Below are 20,202 nucleotides of genomic sequence, written 5' to 3' on the forward strand. Positions count from 1 at the left end.
TATTGCACAGTTTTCTGCTTGTCTTAATTGTATCAATTGTATAAATGGTTTTGAGACTAATTGATTTTAATTTTCAAGATTGGATTTAGGTCCATATAGCATTAGGAAAAATGCTAGGGAGGGCTGTTTTCACATTTTGCTTGTCTTCATGTTTAACTTATAAGCAATGGCAATTCTGACTTCAATTTGAAAATACTTTCACTTTTCTTCCTTGCTGCAGGACTTGCTTCAAATGCAATATGAAGGTGTTTCTGTAATGAAAATGTTTGAGAAAGCTAAAGTGAATGTGAATCTCCTGATTTTTCTGCTGAACAAGAAATTCTATGGAAAATGATTCACTACATTTTCTTTCAATTAAGTCCCAGTTCTGTCTGTAGCCTAAATATTTGAATCTATTATACAACAGATCTTTCTTCAAGGCAGCCCAGAAGAAATTACTTGTGTGCCTTTTTCATCCTTTGATAATATAATAATAAAATAAGAATCTACGAATCAGCTTAAAACACTTCCTGATTTCTGTGGTGTTGGTACTCAATTAAAGATAAGATCAAGTGACATCCAAACATTGTATGTCTGATTTTAAAAATATGGACATTTGAACAGCATATATAGAAATCTTACCTCAGTAAAATTATATACTTGTAAATCAATATCAAGTACAGTTTTCCTTATTATTCATAGGAAAAATAATTTCTAATATGAGTCTCTAAAGAATAGCTTTGGCAAATATTTCTTAAGTGCTATTTTTCCAGAACCCTGTCAATTGTAAAGTCAATTATTGTACAATTTAAAGTTTTATAAGTAATAAATTTAACATTTACTGTATAAAATATATATTTTGCAATTCATTCCTATTAAAAATGCACTACTGCCTCAGTAAAATCTATACACAGCCTTTTAATTTAAGTGTAAAGAAGTAATTGGAATAGTGATCTGTTTTTTGCAGTGTATTGGAGGTATTTTAAATAAATTGTGCCTGTCTTTTTTTGTAAGAAAACAAAAAATTCACAAATAAAATGCAATAAATCATAATCTGGTTAATTTTTAATTTCCATTCAATAAGTGTAGTTCTTTTATATCTAATTGGGAAGACTCAGTAACTGAAGTTTCTCACTCCAACAATGGACTATTCCTTTCAAATTTTGCAGTGGCTTTGATAGAACATGGGTTGACCACAAAATTAAGACAGTAGCCCAGATTTTTCATAACTATATCAAGTTAAAAGGTAAACAGTGATAAAAAAAATTAGAAAAAGGCTCAAAAAAGAAAAGTAAATGTGCCGAAAAGAAAAAAGGATAATAGAAAGAGTTCCAACTTTTTTTTGATTCAGATATAGTTATAGATGATGTAGATATATATATATAGAACCTCATACTTCTCTTCTCCTGCCCTGTGTGAGCTGCCTCTGCTTCAACTCCCCCCGCATCTCCCCATCATCGCTGCCTCTTGGCCTGAACAGCATGGCTGAGATGAAAAGGCTGCTGTCACTTCCTCCCTCACTGCCACTAACTCCAGCTGACTTCTTTGCTTTCCTTGTCTCATCTCCCTCTGTTGGGCTCGTCTTTGCCTTCCTGGCCACCAGGCTCCTGGCAGGCGTGCCCCATTGCAATAGTCTTAGCCTGTCCCCAGCAATGGGTCATGCATGCATGATCACCACCAACCATCACCACCAACAGCATTGGCGAGCCCAACAGAAAAAAGGCAAGATGAAGAAAATGAAGGTCAGCTGGAGACAGTATCCAGTAGGTGGTGGTGGAATACAGCAACCTCATTTTGGCCATGCTGTGCAAGGCAGCCAAAAGGCAGAGATGGAGGGGGAAATAGGTGGTGGCAGGAAGTAATGTGGAGGCAGTATTCACAAGGCAGGAAAATGTGACTTAAGATTGCTGCAGTGATCATAAATATAGGCCAGTCATCAAGTGTCCAAATTTTTATCAGGTGACCCAGGGATGCTTATTGGTCATAAGTGCAATGACTGGTCATAAATCTATTTTTTTCAGTGCCATTGTAACTATGAACAGTCATTGAACAAGTTGTATGACTAGTGGTTTTATTTTGGATTCAGTAAAGGAAAGCTTCAAAGTTCAGAGTTTCTGAGAACAATAAAGAGAAAAGATAACAAGCCTTTTGTTCTGACACTATTTGTAGGTTTTCAGAGATATCAAGTTGACCGCTGGGAAACCAAAGGTTTTGATTACACATTACCCTAAAATTTAAAAACTATTTTACATACGTTATAAACAGTCCATGGGAATGTTGGCAAATCTATAGCAAATCCATTGAAATGTTGGAACTTAGAAATGAAAGAGCCGGACTTCCGGTGGCTGCGCGGCGCCGGAGACAGCCTTCCTGGGCTGCCCGCAGCTCAGCTGTGTGTTTTTTCGCCCGAAACAGCGCCGATCAGCTGTTCGGGCGAATTTGAAGCCCCCTCCTCGGGAGAAGAGGAGGGGGTGAGGCCCCAGGTAGGGGTCGAGTTCTCCGGGGCCGCCTGAGCTTGGAGCTTGGGCGGCTGAAGGATTGAACTCCCCCGAAGCCTGGGTTGCTCCCAGCTGGCCAGCGTCTCTGCTCCGGATTTCTTGGAGCAGAGCCAGGCGTCTGCGACCACCCCTGCCTGAAGAAAGGACTATGGATTAAAGGAGCAGGCAGAGCGGTACAAGAGGAAAAGGTGAAGAGGATTATTTTATTATACTCTCGAGCTTGATGGACTTTTTAAACTTTAAGTGAAAGTGCGTCACAATTGAAAAGTAAAAGATGGCGGCTAAACCTCCCCCTAAAACTCTTCGGAGTGGTGGATCTTCTCCGGTGCAACAATCATCATTACAGGCGTTGCACCCTCCTGATGTACTGACACCGAAGGACTTACGAGATGCTTTGGATAAACATGCCCAGGTACTTTTGGAATCAATTAATCAATCAATGGGTGATAAATTTGCACAGATGGAGGAGAAATTGGAGAAACTGGAGGAGAGAATGGAAGAGAGGATGGAACAGAAGTTCAGCGTGATGAAGGTAGACATTTTGTCTTCAGTGCATAAAGTGGCGGAATGTGTGGAAGATTTAGATGAAAAAGTGGATGATCTGACTCAAAAGAATGCAATATTAGAAGTTAAAGTACGGGAGAATGAAAATTTAAGAGACAAAATGGAAAGGGAGTTAAGCCTTGCCCAATATTACCAGATGCAGTTTGCTGTTAGAATCAGAGGTTTAAAAGAGAACATTAAGGAAGATTTAAAGCAGCTGGTTTCTGAGGCTCTCGAAGTGGTATTGAACCAGCCAGCATCTGAAATAAGAGCAGCTATGGATAAAGTGTTCCGTGTAAACTCATGGGTTGCCAGACAGAGAAAGTTGCCTAGAGATGTGGTGGTTTACTTTGCAAAAAGAGAAATTAGAGATGAAGTTATACAAGCTGCCTATGATGCTAAAGTTGTGATTGCTGATCAAGAAGTCTTGGTTTTAAAAGAAATCCCTCCAAAGATTTTAAGGAGAAGGAAGGACTTTACATTTCTTGTGCATGAGCTCAAGCAACGAGACATAAGGTTCAGATGGGAGATTCTAGACGGGCTGATGGTGATGTATGAAGGCAAAAGGTATCGGCTGATTACTGTGAAGCAAGCGCATGATTTCTACAATAATGTTTTAAAAGCAACCCCATTAACACTTCTGGAAGCTGCAAAGGGATCTGGAGAAGGAGAAGGAGAACATCAAGAGGATGAAACAGAGGAAAATGGAGCTGGAGGAGATCAAGCTATAACTTCTTTGGATGATCCTAGAGAGCAAAGGGTAACGCGTGCTGCTTTAAAAAGAGCAAAGAAAATAAAAGAACAAGACCAGCAAAAGTCTTCAGAATCTTCACAACGTACTCATAGCCAAGCAGTGGGAGGAGCACGGCCTAAAGAAGATAGTCCTATCAAAGCAGTGCTTCAAGAGCTTTGGGAGGATATGCATGGCAACTAAATTTTTGACTTGGAACGTTAATGGACTAAATTCGCCACAGAAGAGAAAGAAAGTCTTTCAATATTTAAAACAATTCAAGATAGATGTTATATGTTTGCAAGAAACGCATATTAGGGCTATGGACCAAAAGTTTTTATTGAACTCAAGACTGGGTACGCACTTTGTTGCCTCTGCAATGAATAAGAAAAATGGAGTGGTTGTTTATATTAAAAGTGCCATAACAGCGGACTTAATTGAAGCAGATAAGCATGGAAGATACGTACTGATAGACTTGTTGCTAGAAGGCAAAAAGACGCTTTTAGTTGGACTGTATGCCCCTAATCAACAACAACAACAGGCTGACTTTTTTAGTTTACTTTATACAAAGCTTACCCAGTTGGATTATAAATCTTTTATTTTTATGGGGGACTGGAATGGTGTTTTGGATGTACAGATGGATAAGGCTGGAGCTTTTAAGCGCATTCCAAGTCATGCTAGACTGCCTAAATCTTTTTTTGAAATGAAGGATGACTTGGAACTGCGAGATATTTGGCGTGAGAGACACTTGCAGGAAAAGGATTATACTTTTTATTCTGATAGACATCAATCTTTTTCGAGGATTGATTTTATTTTGGTGACTAATGACTTTTTTTTGAGGACTAAAAAGGTGAAGATTTGTGCAAGAACTATCTCTGATCATAGTCCAGTTTGGTTAGAGATTGATAAGGAGAAAAGAGATAGGCGCTCGTGGCGTGTAAATGAGAACTTGTTTAGAAATCAGAGAAATGTGGAAGAATGCAAACAGCGGATGAAGGATTTTTTTGAAACTAATATGAACAAAGGTACCTCTATGGATATGGTGTGGGATGCTAGCAAGGCCTACATGAGAGGGGTGTTGATATATATGAATAACAAACATAGACGTGCTGTGGAAGCTAGGAGGAAAGAACTGGAGAATGAAATAAAGGAAAAAGAAAAGGCTTTGATTTTGAACTCAGAGGATGTGAAGACTAAGGAGGCTATTAAATTGTTAAGAGGACAATTTGATAAATTAATGGCTGACCAAGTGGCAACCAATCTGCGGTTTGCCAGGCATAATACTTTTTGCAACGCTAATAAACCAGGTAGATGGTTAGCTTATAGACTGAGGAAAAAACAAAGGGCTTCTAATATAGACAAGATTGAGCATAAAGGAAGGGTTGTGTTTCAACAGGACCTTATTAAGGACGCTTTTGTGGATTTTTATTCTAAATTATATGCTAAGGAGAAAATTAATGAAAAAGACATTGATATATATTTGGAAAATGCTAGCATCCCGGTTCTTACGCAAGTACAAAAAGAAGGGATTAATCAACTGATTACAGAAGAAGAAATTTTTACAGCAATTAAGGAATTGAAGGTGGATAAAGCACCAGGTACGGATGGCTTGACTGCGGCCTATTACAAAAATTTACAATTAGAAATGATAAAACCGTTAAAGGAACTGTTCCAGACAATCCAGAGGGGGGGAAAGGTGCCACCGTCTTGGAGAACAGCTTTTATTTCTTTGATTCCGAAGGAAGACCAAGATGCTACTCAAGTTAAAAATTATAGACCGATATCGCTTTTAAATACAGATTACAAGATATTTGCTAAGGTTTTGGCTAATAGACTGATGAGGGTTCTGCAACAGGTGATTCATGGGGATCAAACGGGGTTTATTAGTGGTAGGCAAATGAAAAATAATGTGAGGCATATAGTTGATGTGTTAGAGTTTTTGGAAAGGAACAACCAGATCGCTGCGGTGCTAATTTTTTTAGATGCTGAAAAAGCTTTTGATCAATTGAATTGGAAAGTTTTGTTGAAAGTTTTAGACAAAATGGATTTTGGGGAAAATTTTCTACAACCGATTAGGGCATTATATCAAAAACAAACTGCCCGAATTATAGTTAATAATAGCTTGACAGAAGCATGTAATATTGAGAAGGGCACAAGGCAAGGGTGTCCGTTATCGCCCTTGTTATTTGTGTTAACATTAGAGATATTATTGGTTAAAATTCGGAATTCGGAAAAAATTAAGGGGATTCAAATTGGAGATCAGGACTACAGATTGAGAGCATTCGCAGATGATCTGGTTGTTACAGTGACCCAGCCAGAGAACTCTGTTGTGGACCTGATGGAGATAATAACACAATATGGGAAGGTTTCTGGATTTAAAGTTAATACACAGAAAACCAAAATTTTGGCCAGAAATATGACAGTTTCGCAAAAGGCTCTCTTGGAAGGATTAACTGGATTTGAGATTGTTAAAAGGGTTAAATATTTGGGGGTGATTTTGTCACCCTCTAATACAAAGCTATATAAAAATAATTATGAAAAACTATGGGGGAAAATTCAAAAAGAATTGGAGAGTTGGGAAAAATTGCAATTGTCTTTGTTGGGACGGATTGCAGCAGTTAAAATGAATGTCCTGCCTAAATTTTTATTTTTATTTCAAATGATACCGATTCTTAAGAAAGATTCTAATCTGGAGGAATGGCAGCGAGGTATCAATAAATTTGTCTGGGCAGGGAAAAAACCACGAGTTAAACTTAAGATTATGCAGGATACTCGTGAGAGAGGTGGCCTTAAATTGCCTAATTTTAAATTATATTATGAAGCTGCTGCATTAGTAGGAATAAGTGACTGGATTAATTTGACGCAAGGGAGGTTATTAAATCTTGAGGGCCACGATTTGTTGTTTGGCTGGCATGCATATTTGTTGTATGATAAGAAGGTAGACAACGTGTTTAGGGTGCATATTTTAAGACAGGCATTGCTGAGAGTTTGGAAGAAGTATAGACATAAGTTAAGTTGCAAGATACCATTGTGGGCAATTCCAAAACACGCAATAGAAAATATACATGCTGGCTTTAAACATGATGTGACTACGTACAAGGAGATCCTCAGTTTGGAAAGAAATGTTTGGTGTTTGAAATCATATAGCCTCTTGCGAGAAGAGAAGGTTGTTCAAAATTGGTTTCAATATACTCAGTTACGGGCCAGGTGGAAAGAAGACCAGAAAAATGGATTTACAATGACTGATGAAAATTTGATAAAGCAAATTAGAAATCAGGGACCAGCACATATCAAACGGATATATCTTGCATTGATAGAGATTGACTCAGAAACAGAGCTTGTTAAGGATTGTATGATAAAATGGGCCCAAAACATTCAGGAAGTTATCACAATGGACACGTGGGAAAAGATTTGGGTGAGGAACGTAAAATTTACTCAAGCTCAAAATCTAAGAGAGAACTTTTACAAAATGTTTTATAGATGGCATTTAGATCCTAAAAAGCTTGCAAGTATGTATCCGAATTATCAGCCTAAATGTTGGAGGTGTGGGGATGAAGATGCAACATATTTTCACATATGGTGGACATGTAAGAAGGTTAAGGCTTTTTGGATAAAAGTCTGGTGGAATATGCAGAAGATTTTTAAACAGAGGATAAAGTTTTGTCCGCAACTTTTTTTGTTGGGAATAATTACAGACGCTACAGTTGTGGACACCAAGTTGATGTTGAACTTAATTACGGCGGCAAGACTTTTGATAGGCCAATATTGGAAGAAAGAGGAACTGCCGACCATAGAGGAGTGGACTTTAAAGGTTTCCGACCTGGCAGAGATGGCGAAGATTTCGGCCTATTTGAAAGATCATTCGCAAGAACGCTATATTATGGAATGGAGAAAATGGATTGAGTTTATCCAGAATAAGTATAGGGTTAAGAAGTTTTATGTAGCATTTGAATAAGTCTTCTTTCTTTTTTTTTCTTTTCTTATCTTAGTTTCTTTTTTTACATATTCAATATTATTAAGGCTTGTTTTATCCTATATAAGTTAGAGAGTGATGGATTTTAGAGTTTATAGTTGTTAGTATATGATTGTTTATGATTGCTTTTTATATATATACCTTGTATTTAGCTCTGGGAAGTCCGGGGGGGGGGGAGGGGGGGAGGAGGGAGGGGGAAGGGGGGATTCTTAAAGGAAAATTGTATTTTAAAACTTTTCAATAATAAAAAAAAAGAAATGAAAGAGCCAAAGTTACATTTTAATTATATACACTTATATTTAATATTTTATTTACTTATATTTGTTTAGCTGTTCATGTCCCATAGAACACTAAATTAAAAAAGCATAAATACAGTGACAATTTAAAAAAATATACTGCTCAAAAAAATAAAGGGAACACAAGACATCCTACTATTAAATACAGTACATTGTGTTGTTTAAGTGTTCCCTTTATTTTTTGAGCAGTATAATTATATATAAGCACACAAACAGGAGAGGATATTAATCCCAATAAGGGAGCCATTGCAAAATCTCCCCAGTCCCCTGAGACACCCCCCCAGGCCTGACAACACGGCCAGATCTTGAGGGACTTGTATAATGTTTAGAGAGGGATGGAGCTAATATCACTTCTTAGGGAGTGAAGATTCCCCAGTGGGCATTGTAGCATTTTAAATACATTTGGATTCAAGATTCAAATTTACGTGGAATATATGACCAAGTACAATTATTTAATATGTTTCATCAATAGATACACTAAAACTTGCAGAAGGCAACTGCTGGTACCAGTCTTAAATCTCTGCATGTATTGGCTTAAACACAGATTCTATTTAGTATTGTATTGGCATAATAGCTATCTAGACCAATTGGGAGAGGAACCCCACTAAACATTAACATAAAATATTACACATAAACAATATTTTATGCTTCACATATGACAAGTGTAGCTGTTGGACTTTGTCTTCCTGTGCATTAACATGTGAGAGGAGTCATGGATAGCATTTGGGGGGGGGGGGAGACTAGTGATAGCTTTCCTATTGTGAAATACTCCTCCACCCCCCACCCACCCCCGCCTCCAAACATTGCTACGATTGTTTATTTCATTTTTTTTCCTGTTGGCAACAAGCAAGGTTTTTTTCTATTATGTCCAACTTTTTAGATCAAGTTTCATCCTGTGGTTTAAAAATAAAATTTTAGCCTATCGTGTCTTTCTTGTTTTGCCTTACCAAAACAAGTAATGTTCTCTTTCCCCCCCGCTCAATTCTCTCCTTCAGTGGGATCAAAGTTGGGGCAGCATCTATCCAGCCTCCCTCTCGGTTTGGGGCGGGGGTTTTAGGGGGAACCTCCCTCGTCCTCACAAGGCGACGCGCTTCCTTCCCTTTTCCTTTCCTTTCCCAACAAGGCAGAAGGAGTTCGCTGCGCGCGGCTGTTCCCCTCGGTTTTCGCCGGCTAAGGCGGCCATGGGGCAGCCGCTCGTCCTAGTCGCCCTGGGCTGGATCGCGGTGCTGGCCTTTCCCTTGCACGGCTTCTCCTCGCCGCAAAATGGTAAGGCTGAGGCGGGGGTGTTCCTGGCAGACGGGAAGCGCGGGATTTAGGGTGGTCGCGGCGGGGGCAGTTCAGCCATCTTTTCGAGCACGGACGGGGACCCTGCGCTGAGTCTCCTTGCTGGTCTCCCCAAAAGAGCAGTGCTGTATGCCTGGAGATAAATATTCCCCCTTCCTTGATATGGAAACGCCTCGGGATTGATAAAAGGCGAAGTTGTCCGGGCTTGTGCCTCACCTGGTGCTTTGAACTTTGCCTGCCAAGCAGGAGCTGAATTTTCAACTCCCGGAACCACCTTTGCTCGCTTGTGTGACTAAATGAAGCACTTGCCGTATACGTTTGTTGGTTTAGAAATACCACTGACATTTCGATTTGGTTTATTTTATTTTTCTTTAATCCAACCCACTGCGGCTGCTTTCGACTGAAACTTGAAGTCTGTTGTGAAGAGCCGTGTTTTCAGTTGCCTTTATTGTGGCTTCCTCTCACTCCTTTTAAATTGTCTTCTCTTGAATTGTGGCTGGCCCTCACTTCTTCCTCAGTTCGATTTCTGCAGCAGCCTTTCCTTCCCACCACTTCCTGGTATGCGTTGGACTACAAGTCCCATTTTCTTTGGGCATCACAAACCTTTGGGCAAGAAAGGAGAGTTACAATCCAACTCATTTGCAGAGTGAGGGTTTAGAATGGATTAAGCTGCTTGAGAAAGGAATTCTAGATGGATCTCCGGCAAAGCAAAGTACTTTATCGAATTTGATCCTTGGTAGGAATAAATGTGACTTCAGTTCTCTAGGTCTGTAAAATCAGTTTGGGTGTTTTCTCCCTCTGTGATAACATTAGAACTTGAGGTCAACGAAAGGAAGTTAACTTAAACATTTTATTGAAGTGGAATTAACAAAGAGTAGTAATAATAATTAACTCAATTTAAACAAGAATTAGACATATTGTTGGAGTATACAAATAAAATTAATAATAATAATAATAATATTGTTGGAGTATATAGTTATTGATAGCTAATAATCATGGAAATTCATCACTTCAGTTGTCAAAGTCAATTGTATTCCTAACATTGGAGATGTGACTGAGGGAATGCTGATGTTCTTTCACATGGTTCGTAGGCTTGAAACAGGCATGTGGTTTATTTACTTATAATATTTACAAATTGCCTCAATTGTTATTTGGGCAAGATTTAGCCTCCCCCCCAAATACCAAACCCAAAAACTTACTTAATCATCAAACAGTAATTTATGGTCACCCAGAACCATCCAGGTTTAAAAAAAAAAAGCACATCAGAATGGATGGTCTTCAAAGGCTTACAAAATGCAAATGTTGGGCAATTCAACCTTCAGAGGGAGTATATTCTGAAGTATGAGGATTACTATTGAAAAGGAAGCTGGAACACATTCCATAAATTCTCATGAGGATAGGACATTCAGGAGACTGAATGACAGTTTTCTTGAATCTCATTAAAATGATGGGAGATAAACAGAGAGAAAGCAAAATAGTATATGTCGTTGTGAAAGAAAAGCCACTTTTAAATATTAGCTTAATTAGGTTTTTTTAGCAGAAAAGGGTATTATTTAGCTTTAACAAGTATTTTTAAATATTTTGTATAAAATATATGATGTCTTTAACAAAATAAACTTTGATGTTTGTGCTGCCATGAGTTTGTTATAGCATAATCTGCTGTAACAATTCATTTGAAACTAGGATTTAAAGATGTGTGAATAGGTCCCTGCTGTACCCAGTCAATTGACTTCAGTGGACTGGAAATTTTATTGTATAAGAGAGACTGAATGAATGGGATATATTTAATCTCCAGGAAAAAAAAGACTGAACAATGTCAATAGAAGATCAAGATTTGTACTCCTTAAAGGCAGATTGTAGAGCACAGAATAACAATCTCTGTCAGATTCCAGTTAAGCAAACTTCATAACCCTCTTTTCCCTCAGTTCTTTTAAGTAAACAAAAGTTACTGGGCTATGCCACTAAGAAGTTAGTTATCTCTATTTCTGAATAGAAAAATAGACTAGAAAATGTTTTCAGCATAACAAACAACCCCCCCCTCAAAAAATTCTATGAAATGTTACCCATTGGGAGATAATTTGGCTACAATAAAAATTAACAAAAACTAAACAGCAACGGACATTACATAAAAAGAATAAAATCAATATCTGTTATAATGTATGCTGAGGATTAAAAGAATGCTCTGGAATTATAAAAAGGTAAGCATGCCTACCATCTAAAGTTTCTAATAAGATTTATAATAAAAGAAGCTTAGTCTCTACTCATTATCACTTCCACCAGTCAATCTGATTTATTGAACAAATAGATTTCAAAACTTTCTTAAATTATTATTATCTAATTTATTGTTGCCCATCTCACCCATTTGCCTCCAAGGACGTATGGCATTACGTAGAAAGGTAGGGAAACTCTGAAACTGATTTTAAAATACACACAAACAAGATGGAGCTACACATACAAAGGGAGTGGAAAAAACAAAAAAAGAAAAACATCACTTCTGTCCTATTGTAGAAACAGGATAATGCTAAGGCGGCACTGGAACAAGTAGTGGGAATAACTTTAGTTCACTGTAATTACTATTGTGATTCTTAATGATTGTGTTGTATTTGTAAAAAGTATGGAACCGGTATGTACCGTATTTTCCGGCGTATAAGACGACTTTTTAACCCATGAAAATCTTCTCAAAAGTTGGGGGGTCGTCTTATACGCCCAGTCGTCTTATACGCTGGGAAAAAAAAACATAAATCAATCGAGTGTCCCCGTTCTTCCAAAGCAACTTCAAGCCTCCTTAGTCCAGTCCCCCCTCCAACATGACTCTCCCTTCCCACCCCCAAGAGCCTCTAAGCCCCTTCCCCTCCCCCTTGCAAAGGCCAGACCCCGCGAGCGGCAGGAAGCCCCTCCCCCTCACCCAAGCGGCATCTGAGCATAAGCGGAGCGCGCCCTGCTACCCGCTATCTCTCCCGGCAGTCTGGACAGTGGTATTTGGCAGCCTGGCGCCCCTCTCGCCCGCAGACCACGCAGCGGCCCTCACCAGCCGGCCTCGGCATGGCCGCCCCAAGCCCGGCTCTCCAGCGCGTCTTCCGGGCCCGCCTGGCTGACTGCCTCCTGGGCGGGGCTTGGCTCCAGACACGCGGCTGCTCCGTCTGCAAATCCACTCTCAAAGCCGGATTGTGCTCAGCTGTGCAGGCTGCCAAAAGGCGGGGACTTGGAGTTCCCGCGGTGGTTGCGGCTTCTGGCGTGCCGTTTGCAGAGTCTGGCCTGGGAGAGTGTGTCTTGTGAACGCAGCTCTTGCATTTATTCCAAAGGGTGGGTGGAAGGAAAAGCCCCTTTGGGCTTCAAAAGGGAGGCTTTGCACCATCTGCATCAGACGGGGCTGAATCAGGCTTGTGTCGGACACTTGGCAACTGGCATGTAAGTATTTTCCGGCGTATAAGACGAAAAATCTTGAAAATCTTCCCAAAAGTTGGGGGTCGTCTTATACGCCGAGTCGTCTTATACACCGGAAAATACAGTAGATGACATTTTTGTCATAATAAAAAAGGAACGAGAGAAAATAAATGAAGCAATCAACAACACCTTCAAAGGAATAGCATTCACAAGAGAAGAAAACAATAACATACTTGCCCTGCTGGATATCAGTTGCAGCAGAGGAAATGACGGAAAACTAGAAAACCAAGCTATTACAACCTCACCCACATTGTGTTTTCGACTACCAGAATACCAACTTCCCATGAGGAGCTATGTAAGAACTTTATTCAGATGAACATAAACACACTTCAGCAAGTCAGTATGCCAGAAAGAAGAAACAAACCACCTAGGCAACATCTTACAACAAAATGGATACCCATGCAACTTTATCAAAAAGTGTACACAACCCACTACAACATATCCAGTTGTATCCCATGTATCAAGAAACTTCTCAGAAACAATTTTTGTCAGGGTCTTATACTGTTTCAAGCAATATGAATCTAAGTAGCATGTAATACACCATTAAGACATTGACTGCTAGAATTACACAGCATCGCTATGGCACACAAACCATCTAATGTTCTCCAAATCATCTTAAGCAAATCAAAGGACCTAGTGACCCAAGAAGAAAAAAATGGGGTCACCCATTATATATAGTTCAAGGACTGCAACAGCCACTATGTAGGACCGGCAGGCAGAAGACTAGCAGAGTGCATACAAGACCACTAAAAACACGTAGCAGTCAAAAGACTTGACAGAAACTCCTTAATTTCACAACACAGAGACAGACTCAACCACAATTTCAAATGGGGAACTATTAGCATATTAGACCAAGACAAATACAAAAATGTTCCTGGAAGCTTGACATTTAGACAAATTGGCCATCTGTAGATTATGAGATAAACCACATTTACACAATATCCAAGAGATGCTAAAAAGAAATCTAGGACAAAACAAAAAGACCACCATGCACCCATGCTAGCCCACATTCACATAAGCAGGTATCACTATTAATCCTGACTGACCAAAATACAGTCTACCTCCTGAATCCAGCCGTACAGTAAACAGTGCTTGGAGGCTGGTGAGGATTCATGCAACTGGTAGCATCAATGCCACTTTTTAAGATCAAACTTACCTTTTATGGCTGTTTAAAATAGAATAGAACTGGAAAGGACCTTGGAGGTCTTCTAGTCCAGCCCCCTGCTCAGGCAGGAGAATCTATACCATCTCAGACAAGTGACTGTCTAAATTTCCAGTGATGGAGTGGCCACAATTTCTGGAGGCAAGCTGTTCCACTGGTTAATTGTCCTCACAACTCTCAACATCTTTTTTGTGATATGATGACCAAAATTGGCTGCAGTATTCTTACTAGGGTTTTATAAAGCTGTACTAATACTTTGCATGATTTTGAATCTATGTCTCTGTTTATGCAACCCAGGATTGTATTAGCTTTTTTGGTTGCTGCTGCACACTGCTGGCTCATGGTCAAGTGATCGTCCACTAAAACTTCAAGGTCCCTCTCACAGTTACTGTTTTTGAGCCAGGTCTCACCCAATCTGTACTTAAAACTTTGATTTTTCTTGCCTAAATGTAAAACTTAGCTTTTCTCCACATTAAAACTCAATTTGTTGGATAGGGTTAGGGTCCATTGTTCAAGTTTGTCAAGATCTTTTTGGATCCTGAGCTTGTCTTCTGGGGTGTTGCCTACTCCTGTCAGTTTGCTGTCATCTGCAAATTTGATGAGTTCTCCTTTTTAGTAATAATAATAAAAAGTGCTGAATTAATAAACATGGAGATCCTCTTTAAGGATGGGATTATTTTTGTTTATTCTTTTCATAGTCTTATATAGTTTCAAGCAATATGAGTTTAAGCAGCATGTAACATACCTTTATGATAATGATAATCTGCATAAATCAATAAAATAATATTATGAACAGCATTTCAATGGCATAAAACTATCTCAACCCAATCATTTTCATCATTATTTTTTCAGTTACTTGTATATTTCTAGAACTTCCATCCCACAGTTGATACACTTTTATCTTGTAAAGAAGATAATTCCTTTCTGAAGCCTTATTATATTGTTATGTATTATTATATTTTCTTATGTAATAATTGTTAACATTTCTACCTAAAGTGACAGGACATTTTTTCCTTTTCCTTTTACACTTACCTCAAAGTGACTGAAATTAGAAACAACCCCCAAAAAAGTGAAAAAAACAATTAGTGTTTTTTGGTTGTTTTTCTTTTTTAGATCACATACTCCTTACAAGATAACATAACTTTATAATAAAAACTGACCACAATTCTCTTCTAGAAGTAAGAGAATAATACATCTGAAGGGGGATTTTTCTTTCAATCCCTCCATGAATGGTGTTTGCGCAGCTTCAAATCCCACATAATCTACTTCTTTAAACAGTTCAGCTAATTCATTTCACAGTAATGGTTCCACACAAGACATCCAAACTGAATTTGCTGTTGAGGCACCAGCAATCTGTGGAGCCTCAGGGTGGGCTCCCATTGATGGACAATCTTGCTGCATCATGACTTCTGGGATTTCTCACTTCCCTGTAAAAGTAATTTTGATTAGCAGTGTTCTTCAGTTTTAAATTGAGCCTTGTAGCTTTGCCCTCATAGTTTTCAGCCTCCCCATCTCTGATTATAAATGCTTATGATCTAAAAAGTAGCAAATATTTAGCAAAAGATTCCATGGATGAGGGGTAGGAAATTATTGAGACTAGGGATAGTTAGTTCTTCCTTAGTCTATCAGAGGATAGTTATGTTCTATCCCAGCCTATGTGAGTCCTTGTTAAGTTCACAAGGAGAAACCCTTCTTCCAAGAAACAGGCAGGAACCACAAGAAAAAACGACCTCTTTTATTCTCACAGACCTGAGTCAATGTCCAAGGCAAACAAACACAGTCCACAGAAACTCAATCCTCAACATGAACGGTTGCCTTCCGCAACCAGCACCTCCCATACTTTCCCTTTTATAATTCAGCCAAGGCGAGCCTTCCTAATGCCTTCTCCTTTGCCTTTGGAGCCGCCCCATTGCATTCCTCTGTCCTACTCACTTCTCTTGCCTGCGCTTTCGTGCATCCTTGGATTTGTGCCAACTGTTCTTCATTACTGTCCAACTCAGGCTCCCAGCACAGCTGTGTCTCAGCCTGAGCGCGGGTAGATGGGCCAGGCTCCTCGTCCGACTGTAAGTCTTGGAGGTCCTCCAGAGCCTTCTTCTGACTCTAATGTCATTCCAGGCCCCTCCTCCTCATCTGATTTCTCAGACTCAGCTGCCGAATCCACTGGCTGACGAGGAATCACAACAAGTTATTTCAGGGAGAAATAGGAGGAGGGATTGCTATTCATTGCCTCAATCTACTAAATGAAAGGAATGATAAGATATCTAATCAGTCAATCACCATCTGCAAGAATTCCTTTAAAGCAGAGGTCCCCATCTTTTTGGGTACCAGGGACCAGTTCCGTGGAGAGACATTTTTCCACGGACCACAGGGTGTGTGGTTTTGTGTGCTGCCTGCATCTTGAAGATGGGGCTTTGCTTGTTTGTGCGGACTAGTTGCTGGCACGGACTGGGGATTGGGGACCCCTGCTTTAAAGCCCTCATACTGGTGTACAAAAGGGCTGCCATACAAATGGAAATAATAAATAAATAGGAAATTTTTGTTTAAATAATCTGATATATTATCTAATTTTATTGAGCTACAATAAAATATATGACCATTACACACACAAACTAAAAGTGTAAAAAAAGATAGAAAATACAGTACTGTAATGATTATCATGCTGGAAATGTTTTGCTTACGGTGGCACTATGCTGATCATATATGACATATGGGAATTGAAAAATGTAATGTTAGCGAAATTAAATACATGTTTAAAGTCTAAAAGTTTAATATATAATTATCTAATACCATATATTTTTTTCATCTTAGGATCTTCTTCCATGAATAACACTCAGGGAAGTCCAAGATCCTTTCCCTTTAGAGTACAGGAAGAAGAATATGAATCTATTCCACTTTATGATAACGATGCTGAAAACGATTTGGAAATTGGGTCAGGATCTAGCAGTCAAAGCAGAACACGGAAACTTCCAAAATATGGTCTAGTGAGAGATGTGGAACCCTACCTACTTAGTGGATGGCTGACCTTTTTCGTTCCAGGAGTCTATACTCTAGTTGCCTCCTTGAGTCTTCCTCTGAACATCACAGCAATTTTTCTGTTCTTGCTAAAAATGAAGATAAAGAAGCCAGCTGTAATGTACATGCTCAATTTGGCTTTTGCAGATGTACTTTTTGCAAGTGTGCTTCCATTTAGGATTGTCTATCATTTTTCTGGAAACCATTGGCCTTTTGGACCTGCAATGTGCCAATTTGTCACTGCAACATTTTACTGCAACATGTACTGCTCCATTCTGCTGATGACAGTGATCAGCATCGATCGTTTCTTGGCTGTGGTGTATCCAATGCAATCTCTGTCCTGGCGCACCCTAAGGCGGGCCTCTGTGGTTTGTGTTGCCATCTGGCTCGTATCTATTGCTGGAGTGGTTCCTTTGTTTATCACTGAGCAAACAAGGAACATACTTCCTCTAAACATAACAACTTGTCATGATGTACTAAGTGAAGCTGATCTCCAAAAATATTATCGTATTTTTTTCACTATTTTCGTTTCATTTTTCTTTTTCGTGCCATTAATGGTTTGTACTGTTTGTTATGTCTGCATCATCTGGTGCCTTAGCTCTTCAAACATTGCTGCAAAAGGTAAAAGGAAACGAGCTTTACTATTGTCTGTGGCTGTTTTATCCATTTTTATTATATGTTTTGGCCCAACAAATGTTCTCTTGCTAGTTCATTATGCACATTTTTCTTACAGCAATTACACAGGGAATATATATTTTGCTTATCTCCTCTGTGTCTGCATTAGCAGTGTAAGTTGTTGTATTGACCCTTTGATCTATTATTATGCCTCCTCTGAATGTCAGCGTCAGTTGAGCAATTTATTACGTTGCAGAAAGGACTCTGAACTCTGCAGCCTTACCTCTGATAATCCTCTGGGGAATAGAACAAGCCAAAGGGCTACTGGCACCAGTACAATTGATAACAGTCTCTATCGAAAATTACTAGCATAGAAACATTTTGGGGGTATTTCTGGTATATGTGCCTCCATTTTAAAAAATACTACTGTGAGGAATATTCAGACATGAACACTCTTTATCAGTCTGTTTATTTAACATAAAATCTGTCACTGTAAGAATTGCAGTAAATGGAGAAAACTTTGGGACACTGTAACTAGTATGTCTGTACGTACATATATCTTTATTTAGGGGCAAAAATGGAACACAAATTTGTAAAATGCTGTTAAACTTTAATGAGAACTTGTCTTTTCTAAGACCTATGGTAGGATCATGTTGTTACATTTTTACACAGAGGTTGGCTGTCCTGAGAGGTAAAGTAACACACAATTCCTTATTGTGTCGAAATCACTCTCTCTGAGATGTGAGCCCAAAAGATCCAAGCAGTCTCTTAGCAAGTATGGTTTTTCTCCCACCACATTATATTGTTCTGTGAGCGTCAGAAACAATTCGAGAGGCATACAGATTAATGGGGGTGGGGAAATGCACCAAAGGGACCCATGGAATAATTCTTTCTTTGTGATTTCATATAATTTGAAAAAGATCAAGCCATTGTTTGCACAGCCCTGTTATTTTATAGGCAAACTGCCCACAAATTACTTTGTAATTTTTTCGCTCTATTAATGCTGTACAAATGTTGATGGGCAGAGCTGTTTTATATTTTATTTTTGAAAATTGAATTACACTCAATAAATGTGCAAATGATCTTTGTGTTTGTGATTTTCTATTAATTCTTAATTCAGAAACTAGGACTCAAAACAGTTGAAAATATGGCACAAGTTAAATTTTAAAAAATCATTTATTCTTTTTGCACATAAATGTACATTCAGGTAATGCTGCTGCTTTTCCAATGGCCAAAACAAATCCTAAAGTTTCCTAATATAGGTAGTTCTTGATTTACAATCATTCAATTGGTGACTGTTGGAAATTACAAAACTGAAAAAAGTGTCTTATAATCTTTTTTCATTTAGGACCTTCACAGCATCCCCATGGTCACTTGATCAAAATTCAGGTGTTTGGCAACTGACTCATATTTATGACAGTGGCAGTGTCCTGGGGTCATGTGATCATCTTTTGCAACCTTCTGACAAAGTCAGTGGGGAAGCCAGATTCACTTAACAATCATGTCACTAACTTGTAAGTCTTCAGAGGGAAAGCAAATGATACTGTGGGGATTTCTTCAAACCTACACATAGCGTGAATTTGAATATGAATTTTATTGAATTTATATACCGCCCTTTCCCGTAGGACTCAGGGCGGTTTACAGGGTATATAAAACATCAATACAAAAATTAAGAACAATTTTAAAAGATTAAACTAAATCCCTGAAAAAAAATATAAAACCCCAATTAAAACTGAGCCTGGGCCGGAAAGCTCTAAGAGCCAGGTCTTCAGGTCTCGGCGAAATGATCGAAGGTCAGGGGCAGTCCTAAGCTCCACGGGCAGCTGGTTCCAAAGGGCAGGTGCCCCCACAGAGAAGGCCCTTCCCCTGGGTGTTATCCGCCGGCATCCTTTTACCAGCGGCACCCTGAGAAGGCCCTCCCTGTGGGAGCGCACAGGACGAAGGGACCTTGATACCGGCAACAGGTGTTCCCTCAGATATCCTGGACCCAAGCCATTTAGGGCTTTATAGGTCATCACCAGCACCTTGAATCTCACCTGGAGGGCAACCAGAAGCCAATGCAGCTCGCGGAGCAGAGGTGTTACATGGGAGTAACGGGAAACCCCCATCACAACTCGTGCGGCTGCATTTTGCACCAACTGAAGCCTCCGAGTGGTCCTCAAGGGCAGCCCCATGTAGAGAGCGTTGCAGTAGTCTAAACGGGAGGTCACGAGCGCATGAGTGACTGTGTGTAGGGCAGATAGGGTCACAACTGGTGCACCAGGCGAACCTGGGCAAAAGCCCCCCTGGTCACGGCTTCTATATGGTCTTCAAAACTGAGCCACAAATCCAGGAGGATACCCAAGTTGCGAGCCCTATCAACGGGGGGTAACACCTCACCCCCCATTGTTAAAGATGGAATAGTCTGCTTAACCCAAGATGCCAGTATGCACAGCCACTCAGTCTTGGCAGGATTGAGATGAAGCCTGTTTCTCCCCATCCAAACCTGGACCGCCTCCAGGCAGCGGGACATCACGGTGAGGGCATCACTGGGTTGGTTTGGGGTGGAGAAAAAAAGTTGGGTATCATCAGCGTACTGATGATACCCCACCCCAAAACCACGAATGATCTCGCCCAGCGGCTTCATATAGATGTTGAACAGGAGGGGAGAGAGAACCGACCCCTGA

At 39.6% G+C, this 20,202-nt stretch overlaps 2 protein-coding genes across 4 annotated transcripts in view; both read left to right on the forward strand.

Moving 5' to 3' along the window:
* Positions 1 to 1,032, forward strand: part of IQGAP2 (IQ motif containing GTPase activating protein 2) — a 174,025-nt gene extending 172,993 nt beyond the window's left edge. For all 3 annotated transcript variants that reach the window (XM_083354738.1, XM_083354736.1, XM_083354737.1), the window contains one exon: positions 221 to 1,032. In XM_083354738.1, coding sequence (XP_083210864.1) covers positions 221 to 334 — 114 coding nt within the window. In that variant the 3' untranslated portion in view covers positions 335 to 1,032. The remainder of the gene's footprint in view (positions 1 to 220) is intronic.
* Positions 1,033 to 9,020: 7,988 nt separating this feature from the next.
* On the forward strand, positions 9,021 to 18,614 carry F2R (coagulation factor II thrombin receptor). Its single transcript, XM_083351666.1, has 2 exons — positions 9,021 to 9,285; positions 16,718 to 18,614. The coding sequence occupies exons 1-2, from the start codon at positions 9,201 to 9,203 to the stop codon at positions 17,908 to 17,910; spliced, it is 1,278 nt and encodes a 425-aa protein (XP_083207792.1). The 5' UTR covers positions 9,021 to 9,200; the 3' UTR covers positions 17,911 to 18,614.
* Positions 18,615 to 20,202: the final 1,588 nt, after the last annotated feature.

This window comes from Vipera ursinii (genome assembly GCF_947247035.1).
Source record: "Vipera ursinii genome assembly, chromosome: 2".
NCBI lineage: Eukaryota > Metazoa > Chordata > Lepidosauria > Squamata > Viperidae > Vipera > Vipera ursinii.